Genomic DNA, 14,189 nt, shown 5'->3' with positions numbered 1-14,189 from the left:
CTAGTCTGATGGTACGGATGAGCGAGACGTGCCGAGGAGCGCTAACCAGGTATTCACAATACAGATTGTATCAAAGCAGCTTCACAGTATTAAATTAAAATAAAATAATACAACAAGGTTTGTTTCTAGTGGAATTTATTGATTGATAAAATAAAATTAAATATCCCCAAAAAAGGCTATATCAATATTTTTTAAGTAACATTAAATATTTTATTTCAAATGTTATACTTTCTCATTACATTAATTTTGAAACGAAGAGCGGTCTGCAATATGATCGAAGGTTTCGACTCCCAGTATTTCCACCGCACGTGAATACGCTCTTTATAAATGGTGTTGTGTGTAGCTAACTTCACCTTTCAAAAAGAAAACTAAACGACATCAGTGCAAATAAAACGCATAATTAGCAAAGCATTATCAAATGCAAACTACAAATTATACAGGCTATTTACAGATATGAAAGCCTACTGCTAAGGTATTTACTTGCTTCCTTATCAGTTTACATTATATTTTGTGTCGATTCCTAAACTGTCATCAGATTACTTTTGTGCACTTTGCCAATATTTACCCAGACCGTGTCATGAAAAATAGTTTTTTTAAAAGTTGTCATGAAAAGTTGTTTTACCACGATATTATTTTTAAATTATAAACATATTAAACAGGTTAATCGCTTACCTTCTGTCTTACTGGTGAGAAGAAAATACGAAATAATAACAGTGGTAAAAAAGTCACAAGAAAACATGTCTTTTATGGCACCTCATCCGTGTTAACTGAGTAAAGAAAGCTTCACTTCACATCATCCTATCTTGTCACCTCCGGTAAGCCTCACTGAGAAGTTAACCTTGACCATTAGCGTGGATGCAGTCAGCATTCTCGAGCCACTCTGATAATAAATAAATAACACACACACACACACACACACACACACACGTCCCACTGCGCAATGTGTCGTCGGAGTGACGTCACTTTCATGTAATTTTTGGACGTCCAAATTCGGTCCATTGAAGGGGTTGTTTTGTGACGCCAGGCGACGTCTTTTGTGGATTGTGTGTTTTATTAGATAAGTCTTTTCCAAACAACACACACACACACACACACACACATACACACACACACACACACACACACACACACACACTGTCTGTCTGAAGCATTTCTGTCTAATACAGTTTTAAAACTTCATTGAATGAAGTCTGTAAAGAACATGTTGGACCGTTGAAATATGTTTGGCATGTTGATTGTGCAACTACACAGGTGTGTACAAGAAACATTCTTGTAATTCTTGCTTTGTTTCTTACTCTTATGAGTTTATTTATCATATTTGTGTCATACCTTTTCATAAAAAAGACATTATATGTCACAACTGCTATAGTATTTAATTATTTTTTGAGTTTATATTTCACTGTTTTGTTTTACCGAAACAAGTTTGTCTCTTTTCATTGTCTAATAGATCATGATAACAAAAACACACACACACGCACACGTTGTGTTTTCCTGTTTTATGGGGACTTTCCATATAATGATTTTTATACTTGACAAACTGTATATTCTATCCCCTAAACCTTAACCTACCCATCACAGAAAACTTTCTGCATTTTTACATTTTCAAAAAAACATATTTTAGTCTGATTTATAAGCTGTTTTACTCATGGGGACCAAAAAATTTCCCCACACGGACAAAGATTTAGCATATTGTCATCTTTGTGTGCCAACCCTCATAACATAGGGTTTACCTGGGTGCACACAAACACACGCACGCACACGTTGTGTTTTTGTTTTTCCAGTCACATGCTCATGGTTGCATGCTTATGGTTGAATGAGCTTTGTATAATAAGTTCAGACACAAAGTTTAAGTTTAACCAGACAAGAACCTTTATAACTATTTATAATATTCAATATAACTTGATATTTTAACAAAATGTGTATGTGTGAGGTTGTTTTTCACGTATATTGTATAAAGAGCAATGGGTGTTTGTGCTCCAGTAAGGTGTAATAACATCAAGTATGCAAAACAACAAAACCACAGAGCAAAAGTGCTCTCCTGTCCAAAATCATGTGAAGCTCACTCACTACATCTGCAAAAGCACACGGAGCAGGATGAGTGCATAGTGCGTAGGTAAAGGAAATGGAAACCACAAGTATAAGAATGAAGAGCACAAGTGACAGAAATAAGTGTTTAGTTGTGTGATTTAGATGGTGACTGTGAGGACTAGACTGGATTAAGTTATATTTTGAAACCATTTTTTATCATACCTGGCTTGTGTTTACGATGGATTGGCTATACCTGAGGAAGAAAGCTTTGTTCCTGGACGTGTTTGTAGTTTTCATCCTCCATGTGAACACTGATTCACAAGGTGAGTTCAAGGTGAGAATACTCTATTGAATTAGAATTTTAGTAAAAGTTTAACCAAATGTGGAGGTGCAGAAGGAATTTTTCAAATAAAAGTTGCAAGTGGAGTTGAAAACATAAGTTCAATAAATTCAAATATATTTCACAGTCCTAATGAGTATTTTAGGTGGCATAACAAGCAAAAATGGTATGTTTAAAACCACACCTTAGTTTAGATTTCCAGACACTTTTCACATGTACACATTATTGCAAAAAAAGATTTATGTTAACAAATTCCTGATAACATAAATCAGTGTAATATTTCAGTGTAACAAATGCTCAAAAGCAAATGTTTTACTGTTGGACATTTATAGTCTGTTTGCTATTAGAACAGCAAAGCAGTAAAGTGGAAAGTTTATATGTTCATTTCCATAGCATTGTCTCATTTTTTTTTATATATTTTTTTAAACGTGTAATTGTTTTAATGTTGTAACTTTACTGTTATTATTGTCTTCATACAATGAAGATAATGCTGAAGTGTTTTATGTTTTAGGTCATGTCCCCACATGTGCTGTCTTTAAAGTTCTGCGAGGGGCTGTTCATAAAGTCTGTACAAACAAGCCTTTCAAGATCTCCTGCAATCTGAAGTTGTGTGATCATCAGACAAGAAATATTACCTGGACTAAAGAAAACTTGAATGGATGGATTCCAGTGTCTGGAGGTCAAATGTCACAGAACTATTCAGCACATGATCTGTTGACTTCATATTTAACTTTCACAAATATATCAAAGAATCATGACGGCCGTTACAGATGTGAACTAAAGTTACCAGACTCGACAACAGTTAGCCATTTTATTAATATTTCTGTCTCAGGTAACTATTTTCTATCAACTTTTTTATGTTAACAAATAATATTATGTAAGGTCGTCAAAACCAGCTGTGGTAATTATATGAAACTTCAAATTAATTTTAAACTAACAAATTAGTTTTGTTTTTCCCACAGATGACAGCCTGGGAGATGAAAAGTATTGCACTGGAAGTAAGAGCAGTTTCAATCTAATCACAGAGTGATGTGCATGTTCTTCTTAAAAATGTTGATAAAACAAAACAAAATAAAAAAAAAAACATTATGATTCAATTCAAGAAAAAAAGTATTACTACATGGGTGAATTTGTGCAATATGCAACAGTTTTTGCTATTGAGATGACGGGAAAAGTCCCAGTTATCCTGAATGAACCCATGGATGCGATTTGGATGCTCAGCTAGCTTAGAGTAAACATTACTTCTCCTTTTCTTTTCTTAGTAACAAGAGAAGGAGACAGTGAGACAGACAACACTGATACCATCTTTAATGCAAACCCATGGTGGATGCCGTATCTCTTTATCTGTATGGCTGCAGTGATTCCTGTTTTCATATTAATGCTCATCTTTATCCTGTGTATTAATGGATGTAAAAGTAAGTCATTTTGAGCTTTTGATTATTTTGAGATATTTAAGTTTTGGCATGATCCTGACTTTGTCCCTTTATGATCACTGTCAGCTTTGAGAAGAAGGAAAACACAGAAAGCGCAAGTTCAGGTACGTTTTTATAAATTACTCTTGTGAAAATACTGTACCTTTCTAATTATTAAACTACCAGTCATTGTGCCATTCAGAAAAAAAAAATGAATGTCTTTTTAATTCCAATTCATTTTTTGACTGGAATTGCACAAGATGTGGAATTGTACCTTGATTTTGATTTTATGAATGTAGAATTACAGAATTAAATGAAAGGAAATTCATAAACTGCTATATGAAGTTAAGTAAAGTTTAATATAGTTAAGTCATAATGTTTTGTATAAATTACATGTTATCACACATGAAATTAATTTACACATGACATTAGCAACCAATGTTTGAAATGCCAGCATATAGACAGCATATTTCTTTCATTTCACATATTGGTCCAACAGTACACAATTCCCAATAATATTCTAATTAAACCTTCTAAATGAAGTCAAACAAAAGCAGCTTAAAAGATGGGAACCTTAAATGGGAATTTAGGAATTTAGGTAGATGGGAATTTTCTGTAATATTATATTAACTGTGTTTAATATCTTTTAACCCATTTGTGGCCAAATTTTTCTGATTGGGTTCATGCATATAGTTGTGTTAATAGTGTCCTATGTAAACATGTTGTGAATTTATTTTCCCCAGGTTTTTTTTTGTTTTTTTTCTTGAAAATTATAGGAGGAGAACATTTGCCATCTAACTCAAAATAACTGCTTTCAACAGATCAATCTTTATTTATAAACATGTATTTATTATAGTAGTATTAGAAATAGATTTATTATATTTGTAAAAATGTATATAAGTAAAAAAAAAAAAAAAAATGGTATTATACAAAAACAGCTTTTTATGTAAAATTCACTGTATAAAGACCCACATTTCTAACTTTCATTCATGGGGATAACATGGATAATTTGACATGGTTTAGTGTAAGATTTTTGCCCATCGTTTGGAAATGCAGTTTTAAAAGTAACAAATTATCACTTTAAAGGGATGGTTCGGAGTAAAATCAACCTAGGGTCCTTTGCACCATGACAAAGCTCTAGCTTTAATAATGTTTGACCAAGGGAAAAAAGGCTTCTGGGGGGGTGTTTGGCTTGAGGTCATGGTGCAAAGGACCCTAGGTTGATTTTACTCCGAACCATCCCTTGAACCAGTAGATGGCTAACTGAAAGACATCTTTTCACAAGTTTTCCCAGTTGTATTCATATCTACCTATTATGAAATCACAATTATAATAATAAAAATTACTTTTGTCAAAGTTTAGCATTTTTTTGTACTGAAAAAAAACAAAAACAATTTTTCAATCTCCCCTGTGAAGGCCCCCTTCTCCTTCCCTTATGTACAGATAAAACATCAAAATGATTCCAGTTCGCATGGATACGCAGAAGTGACTAAAAATTCTGTATTATGCAGGCCAGACATGTAATTTGGTGAGGTCAATTTGTAAAGAAAGACTACAAATTACAAGAAAGACTACAAATATATATTGCACCTGCGCACATATATATTGCACATTTTCACGGATTCAAGTTTTGAAGATGACTGAAAACAGAAAACTTTTAATGTGTTCTGTATGGAAGTAAAATAATGGCAAATGTTTTTGAAACAAAAAAGCCTGTTGAATTGCACTACTTGGAAAAAAAAATAGGCATCGCATTAACCATGCTTGCATTTTAATGCATTGTATTTTTAGGGCTTGCATTTTTATGGGCTGAAATTCAACATGGTTGAATATTTAAGCTGTGAATATTTCAATTCAAAACATTTCAAACACATTTTCATTATTAAAAATTCAATAATCCATATTCACCGACCTTTCATATTTCACTTCCAAAATAGTAAAACTGTTTAAAAATACAAACAAATTCCGTGGTTCAAATTCAACAGTAAATGCTACGCTGACATCCAGGAACTGCAGGAAAAGCAGTAGATTACCGAGCATACTCTCCATCTGCTGTTAGTCGACCTCACCAGCAGGGGGAGCAAGCGCGTGTTGTTGACGAAGACCAGAGCAACAGTTAAAGCAAGCCATTCATTCATAAAATGAAAATGATTATCTGGGTCAGTATATATGCGGAAAAGATGATAAAGACACAAAAGACACCGATATAATCCCGTTCATGGTAGAGAAAGCTGATAACATGTAGGCTACACAGGGAAAGTAACAATGAAGTTACTGAATGAAACATAAACACAGCTTTTGTGTCTTTATCATCTTTTCGGCATAAATACTGACCCAGAATATATGCGGAAAAGATGACAACCTCAAATGTAACATTGGATCTGTACATCCGCATCGGGGGAATAACATTATAATCTTGTTCACGGTAGAGAAAGATGCATATAGGCTACACAGGAAAAGTAACCGTGAAGACACTGAATTTAACATAAAACAACCGTCATAATAATCACAAATACATTTACATTGCTGTAAATGAGTTTTATGAATGAATGGCTTGCTCTAACGGTTGCTCTGGTCTTCGTCAACAACACGCGCTTGCACCCCCTGCTGGTGAGGTCGACTAAGAGCAGATGGAGAGTATGCTCAGCAATCTACTGCTTTTCCTGCAGTTCCTGGATGTCAACGTAGAATTTTCTGTCGAATTTGAACCACTGAATTTGTGGAAGCGAATTTGCAAAGCAAAATAAAATGGACCAAAAATTGCCTGTTGAATATTGTAGGTTGCTTTTTTAAACAGTTTGACTATTTTGGAAGTGAAATATGAAAGGGGAATATGGATTATTGAATTTGTAATAATGAAAATGTGTTTTGAAATGTTTTGAATTGAAATATTCACAGCTTAAATATTCAACCATGTTGAATTTGAGCCCATAAAAATGTAAGCCCTAAAAATACAATGCATTAAAATGCAAGCATGGTTAATGCAATGCATATTTTTTTCAAGTAGTGCAATTCAACTGGCTTTTTTGTTTTAAAAACATTTGGCATTATTTTACTTCCATAGTTCCGGCCGTTCATTTGCACGACAACAGTGTTTGGTGGCTGAAGAACGCAAACTTTGAAATAGGTTCCAAGGTGCAAGTTTAAAAAAAAATTGAAAAGCGTTTCACAGTAAAAGTTTTCTGTTTTCAGTTAAAACGGTGTCGTGTAAGCGGCCCCTAAGTTAATAACTAATGATCTTTGCAACGGAAGTGAATCAATCAAAACCAACTTTATTCTAGAGCTGCTGTAAAGCCAAAACAATCTCTGTTATTTTAATTTCCTATTATCAATGTAAAGCTGCTTTGAAACAATCTATATTGTTAAAAGCGCTAAATGAAAGTGACGACTTGACTTGTTGGAATTAATACATGATGAGACATTTAATTAATAGCAATTCACATATTACTTAATCTATTAATCATATAGACTCTTTATTAGTTGCTGTGCTGATTCAGTAATCATTAATTAATGGTTCTATCTGTGCCTGAATTAATGCATATTAGTGCACCCGTATTGTAAAGTTTTACCACTATTTAATTCTTAAATAATGATTTTTGCACAACCATATGCACTTTGTTAATGATTGTCCTGTTATGTTTGCAGTATACAGCAACATCTGTCTTGTCGTCACCGAGCCCCAGAGTTCTGAAGCATGATGAATTTGTCTGTGTCCAGTACTCAGAAGAAAGACATCAGCACTCTCATGACAGCAACACATGCAGTTCAACATCACCACCTGTACAGTCTACATCACATCTGTCAGATTGTGGGGGTGATGATTGTATGTCCAACAGGAGAGATAACAGATCAAGCCAGGTTGTATATGCATCTCTGAATCACCTCACACCAACACCATCATCTACTGCACCCCGTCCGACAAGAGAGGAGTTTTCAGAGTATGCATCAATCCGGGTCTCCTGATATCACCTCTGTGGGTTATACAACCAGACAAAGTTAAGCAGCATTTTCAAGTTTTGTGAAGCTGTACAGTACGGTATGGCTAACAAGAAGCAGGAGATGTGCATGTTTTTACACCACACAGTACAAATCATCACATGACGTTACTTTCCTCGTTACATCACGGAAAATTGGAGTTCAGTGTGGTTTCTGAGTGAAACTCACACCACTTATCATAGGTGTCTGATGCAACACATCCATATCCTGTCTTCAAGACTTGTTACATTCTAAGCACTAAAATGAAAAAGTTAATACATGTAACAGCTATGTTTGTTACATAATTGTTGAAAATATGTTGTATTTGAGTGATTTCCAGTTGTTCTGTCAGCTCGTGATTTAAAATACACTTAGTTAATAGTTGTTTTACATTATTTAAAAATTATAAAAAATGTCATTAACATTATTTTTATTAGTCATTTATTTCATACTAGGATAGTTTAGGATTATAATTAGTCAGAACAGTTTTAAAAATTGACCCACTTTACCTGATGCTAATAATAATAATAATAATAATAATAATAATAATATGTTACATTTATATAGTGTTTCTTTCAGCACTCAAAGAAAAAAAAAACTTTTGTCCCCCTTTCCCCTTTCCCCTAAAAAATTCCCTTTGTCCCCTTTGTCCTCTTTCTTTCCCCTTTCTGTCTGCTACTGCCCTACTTACAAAATGATTTAGGCCATTTTGGCAATTATTAATAACCAGTGTCAGGTTGTGCAGACTTCTTAGACAACAAGTTAATCATCTACTTTTCTTCTTTATGACTGGTCTTAGTCAGTTACATAAAACTATATAGATTGGTCTAAAAGAAATCAGAAAAGTAAAACAGTTGGTCAGACTATTTTTAACACACAGTCTTAATAAAGTTGCTGTGTTTATGCAACTGGCCCCATAGATGGAGCCATTGCTCTAAAGTCACCAAAATTAAGCAGTCTGAAGAAACATATTGACCTGATACTGATGGCTTACAGAATTTTTCCACTGTTGAAACAAAACTATGTTTATACATGGTTGACTGGTTGATTGAATACTTTGTAAGGTAAGTCACAAGGAAACTGTTGAAGTGACTTAAGGCCCATTTGCACCAAGAATAATAACTATAAAAAATAACTATAACAATAACTTAAGTGCCATCCAAACCTAAACAATCTGCTTATTATGCAGTTCTGTTTCTTCAAATGCTTGAGCTCTTTAAAGCAGGATGGATTCTGATTGGCTGTCAATGTGTTTATCAATCATCAGCTGGAAAACATTTGTTTTAAAGGGATTCAAATTATATTGTTTCTCTCGTTATAGTCGTGTTCTGAACTAAATTGTTTATACGTTATACTGTCGTTCTTCTTCACCTTTACCATAAATGTACTTACTGTACATCCTGTTGGATTGCTCACAAGGCCATAACCAATATTTTCTGTATTGGGGTAACATGTCTGCTGAATTAATATGTGTATATAAATGGAAAATAAAGGGAGAAATTTGAAGTGTTGTTTATACTTGATTACCTCCTTAGCCAAAGGTAATAAACATTTTTTTACAAACCCCCAAATAAATTGCATGTACACATAAAAGAGGCTAAACCTTGGAATCTGTATAGACCATCCATTCTTTATACATCAGTGGGGAAAAGGCCTATACCTGAGTCACATTGCCAAGCATTTATAGAGAAATAAAATCCAGGACAGGAAGCGTGCTTTTTGTGTTATTTAGATCAGCAGAGTAACTGACACATAAAAAGAATTTGAGATTCTACATACAAAGAATTCAAAAAAATAAAAATAAATAAATAACTTTCACATATGAGACTGCTGGAGTCACACATGACAAGTATAGATGGTTAGATTTGCTTTGTGTGTTCTTTAAGTGCAATAACTGCATGAAGTATGCAAAAAAAGGGGACACCACAGACCAAGAAATGTTCTCCTGTCCAAAGTCATGTGAAGCTCACCGTGCAAAAGCACACACAACAGGATGAGTGCATGTTGCGAAAAGGAAATGGAAACCACAAGGATAAAAATAAACAGACCAGTGACAGAAATAAATGTTGTTTAGATGGTGACTTTGAGGACTAGACTGGATTCATTTATAGTTTGGAGACCATTTATGACATACCTGGCTTGTGTTTAAGATGGACTGGCTATACCTGAGGAAGAAAGCTTTGTTCCTGGACGTGTTTGTAGTTTTCATCCTCCATGTGAACACTGATGCACAAGGTGAGTTCATATTCATATGTCCAAGAAAAATTGATGCTGTGGTTTTCGCGGACTAATTTGGGCTCATAAACATTCTATTGAATTTTCTTTTAGTAAAAGTGGAGCCAACTAGCATCACGGCTGTAAAGTTTATGATGAAACTGAATCATCTGTGTTCTTTTGTCATTGTCTCTCTACATTTGCTGCACTGTTTTATGTTTTAGGTCATGTCCCCACATGTGCTGTCTTTAAAGTTCTGCGAGGGGCTGTTCATAAAGTCTGTACAAACAAGCCTTTCAAGATCTCCTGCAATCTGAAGTATTGTGATCATCAGACAAGAAATATTACCTGGACTAAAGAAAACTTGAATGGATGGATTCCAGTGTCTGGAGGTCAAATGTCACAGAACTATTCAGCACATGATCTGTTGACTTCATATTTAACTTTCACAAATATATCAAAGAATCATGACGGCCGTTACAGATGTGAAATAAAGTTACCAGACTCGACAACAGTTAGCCATTTTATTAATATTTCTGTCTCAGGTAACTATTTTCTATCAACTTTTTTATGTTAACAAATAAGATTATGTAAGGCCGTCAAAACCAGCTGTGGTAATTATATGAAACTTCAAATTAATTTTAAACTAACAAATTAGTTTTGTTTTTCCCACAGATGACAGCCTTGTAGATGAAAAGTATTGCACTGGAAGTAAGAGCAGTTTCAATCTAATCACAGAGTGATGTGCGAAATCTTCCACTTTTCTATGCTTTTATATGATTCAGTAAAAAAAAAAAAAATATATATATATATATATATATATATATATATATATATATTTTATTTTATTTCTATTTTATTTTATTTTTCTATTTTATTTTTTTGCGACAACAGAAAGAGACAGATATCAGTTCTGATTCAAACCGATTGCGATTTGGATGCTCAGCTAGCTTAGAGTAAACATTACTTCTCCTTTTCTTTTCTTAGTAACAAGAGAAGGAGACAGTGAGACAGACAACACTGATACCATCTTTAATGCAAACCCATGGTGGATGCCGTATCTCTTTATCTGTGGTGTAGTGATTCTGCTTCTCATTGTAATGCTCACCTCTATCCAGTATATTATTGGATTTAAAAGTAAGTCATTTTGTCATTTTCATAAATTTGAGATATTTAAGTTTTAGCATGATCCTGACTTTGTCCCTTTATGATCACTGTCAGCTTTGAGAAGAAGGAAAACACAGAAAGCGCAAGTTCAGGTACGTTTTTATAAATGACTCTGATTAATGTTGTGAACATAATACCTTTTTAATTCTTAAACTACTTGCTGGTATGTCATTCAGAACTAAATTGAAAGCCTTTTAAATTAAAGTCAGTAAGCAGGCTAAATTATGAAGAAATGAAGAAAGTTTTAAAATGGAATGAAATTTATCACTGATAAAAAATAATTATGTGGTGTAGTAAATACTACAGAAAAAAATCAAATTTCTACCTCCACAAATTATTTTGGGCAATAAAATTTAAAATAAAAAAATTAATTAATTATAATAAATTAATCCCATTCCCATCATGCACTGGGGATTATGAATAATTAATTAGGTTGCATTTTTCACTGTTTTCCAGCTGTATTTACACTGTTTTATCATTGCTTTTGTTATTAGGTTTAGTAACTTTTTTTGTGACATCCGGAGTTCATTTTCTACTCAGAATGACACATTCATACTAAAAAAGAATCCAACGAATGTTATCATTATTGTGTATTACTTTTCTAATTGTAGATGTACTGTATTATTCAATTAAGCATACACTTTAAATGAATGACTTAATTTAGTTATATTGTTTGAATAAAATGTACTTGAAACATATTATTGCTTAAGTGAACTTAAGTAGAAAGTACTCAACAAACTTTATCTGGCCAAGTTAAAGTAACTTATTTTCTTTGTAAATTTACTTAACTTATTTAAGTAGATTTTACCTAATTCCATGTGTGAAATTTGCTTAAAAATTGGCATGCAAAAACACACACAAAAAAAAAGTCGTCTTGTTTTTTTCTTCAGTGATGTTAAAATGTCCACAGTTATGTAGATGTAAATACAATTGATTTCCAGAACATACAGTTTTATGCACTCTAATTGAACTTAGGATATCGCTCACAAACTAATTATAAAATAAATATACAAAATAATTATATTAGTGCAAAGAGTGTTACTCATAAACACACACATTAACATTATCAATGTATCTCATATCTATGCTTCAGACATCCAAAATCTTTAAAATAGTATTAAACAAAAGTGGCTTACAAGATGCGAACGTTCAACCGAGCACCGTTTTTATTGTCTTTTATTTTATTTTATTTTTTTATTACAATTTAGAAAATTCCTCCTGTGATTCTGATAAAAATTCTCTAACTCATAAACTTTTGATGAGCCCATTTTTAAATTCTTAACTTATTGTCCTGTTGTGTTTACAGCATGCAGATCTTCTGAAGTGTGATGAATTTGTCTGTGTGCAGTACACAGAAGAAACACTGACCACAACACATCCGGCTTTACCTGAACTGTCTACACTGTTGTATATGCATCTCTGAGAAGTACATTCAGGTTGTATGTGCATCTCTGCTTCACTTCACATCAGCACAATCATCAGCACACCATCAGGAAAGTTATCAATCAAGAACATTTTTAAAATATGTTCCCCTTGACACAAAGCTTTATGTAGTTTTGTACAATATATATGTTTAGTATAGTTGATTATCCAGTTGAAGGGGGTGTATTGGAATCCACTGCTGCTTCAATGTATATGTAATGAGTGATTATAATCAAGGTATTAATCAATATTTTTCCTTCTAAATATCACATGGGTTGAATGACTTCTCTGGAGATTTTATTTTGTTATTGAAGTTACCAGTGTGATTACTGAAATGTTCTTTTCATGTATTCTTTTTAATGTCTGTATTTGATATCTGAATGCAGTAACAGTGCTTGCCTATTTATCCCATCTTCCAGAAATGAAATAGGGACTGGTTTTGTGTTTGAGAAAGGTCTTCAACGTGTTAAAACATATAGGGGTCATTGAAGTCTATAGTTTAAGGGCCCATTTCTCAGTTAAAGCCTATATTTTCCATTTAGACTAAAGTGTCCTATCCTGAGAAAAAGAACTTGTTATCTTGATGTTTTGAGACGAGACTCCTGTTTATAGTTAAAGCCTGGCCAAATCCAACCTTGGAAAAGCTGTGTGTCGGTGTGTGTGTTAGTCTTCTTGGTTACAGGTTAAGGAACCGCTGGCATTGTTGGAGATTGACTTAGTTTTTGTTCGGGACATGTTGGCACCCAGCAATGCAAATCTGCGACCTGGAAGGTCACGACGTGCCTAACTTCAGGGTCCGAGTGTCAGCTGCATAATCTATGGAGATATGCTTCAGTCTATCTGTATATGTGTGGAAAATGACTATGTTTATCTGTTTCTTAGCCAATCAGAATCATTCAACCTGTAAGCAATGACGTAGCTTAGACCTTGGAAATGGTATAACTGCTGTGATCTGTGTAACTGTAAGCGGGGCGGCCTACGAACTCCTGTGTGAGTCTTGAAGCTGACTTCTGCTGATGAAACTGCAAACTATCTTCAGTAAAACTTTTCTTCAGTTTTTTATAATTCTGACTCCGGGTCTTCTTTCAAACATCTTGTCCTTGGGTCCTAAACTGTTAACCCCTAACACAGTGATCATTTTAGAAATATTTATTTTTTCAGGCTCATATTTAATACCCTGCTAATGCATCAGGGTCAGTTTTGAGCTAGAAGAGCTACGTACTTCTTCTTTTTTTTTTTATCCATAGTTTTTAGTACGAAAATTTAACTTTGGACATGTGATGAGACTGTCAAAATACACATCATAAGTACACAAATACACATTTAAAAGCATTTCATATTATTGTTTTATAAGCTTAAGTTCCACGGGGTTTAAACAGACCCAAGAATGATATACAATATACAGCTTGATCACGTCTACTATGATGGCAATGACCGTCGGCCTTCCTGTAGCTCAAACAGTAGTAGAGCGTTCGGGCTTGCAACGCTAAGATCATGGGTTCCATTCCCAGGGAAAGCAAGAACTGAGAACTTATAAGAATGTAAAATGAGTACCTTGAAATGCAATGTAAGTCGCTTTGGATAAAAGCGTCTACCAAATGCATAAATGTAAATGTTATGAACCATTGATA

General features: G+C 33.7%; 3 protein-coding genes across 4 annotated transcripts in view; 2 read left to right on the top strand and 1 right to left on the bottom strand.

The window, feature by feature from the left end:
* Positions 1 to 935, bottom strand: part of LOC311088483 (nectin 1a) — an 80,157-nt gene extending 79,222 nt beyond the window's left edge. Inside the window, exon 1 of one of the 2 annotated variants that reach the window (XM_084122620.1) lies at positions 673 to 935. In XM_084122620.1, the coding sequence (XP_083978746.1) occupies positions 673 to 739 (67 nt within the window). In that variant the 5' untranslated portion in view covers positions 740 to 935. The remainder of the gene's footprint in view (positions 1 to 672) is intronic. The other variant, XM_084122621.1, reaches the window with a different exon arrangement.
* A 1,130-nt stretch (positions 936 to 2,065) lies between these two features.
* Positions 2,066 to 8,175, top strand: LOC311088478 (uncharacterized protein). The gene is made up of 6 exons (XM_084122609.1): positions 2,066 to 2,351; positions 2,880 to 3,200; positions 3,331 to 3,366; positions 3,631 to 3,783; positions 3,868 to 3,905; positions 7,426 to 8,175. The coding sequence occupies exons 1-6, from the start codon at positions 2,267 to 2,269 to the stop codon at positions 7,741 to 7,743; spliced, it is 951 nt and encodes a 316-aa protein (XP_083978735.1). The 5' UTR covers positions 2,066 to 2,266; the 3' UTR covers positions 7,744 to 8,175.
* A 936-nt stretch (positions 8,176 to 9,111) lies between these two features.
* LOC311088479 (uncharacterized protein) lies at positions 9,112 to 13,623 on the top strand. The gene is made up of 6 exons (XM_084122610.1): positions 9,112 to 9,990; positions 10,194 to 10,514; positions 10,645 to 10,680; positions 10,957 to 11,106; positions 11,191 to 11,228; positions 12,443 to 13,623. The coding sequence occupies exons 1-6, from the start codon at positions 9,906 to 9,908 to the stop codon at positions 12,557 to 12,559; spliced, it is 747 nt and encodes a 248-aa protein (XP_083978736.1). The 5' UTR covers positions 9,112 to 9,905; the 3' UTR covers positions 12,560 to 13,623.
* Positions 13,624 to 14,189: the final 566 nt, after the last annotated feature.

The sequence above is a fragment of the Abramis brama genome (genome assembly GCF_963993115.1).
Source record: "Abramis brama genome assembly, chromosome: 8".
Classification (NCBI taxonomy): domain Eukaryota; kingdom Metazoa; phylum Chordata; class Actinopteri; order Cypriniformes; family Leuciscidae; genus Abramis; species Abramis brama.
This window is presented reverse-complemented; position numbering and strand designations above follow the sequence as displayed.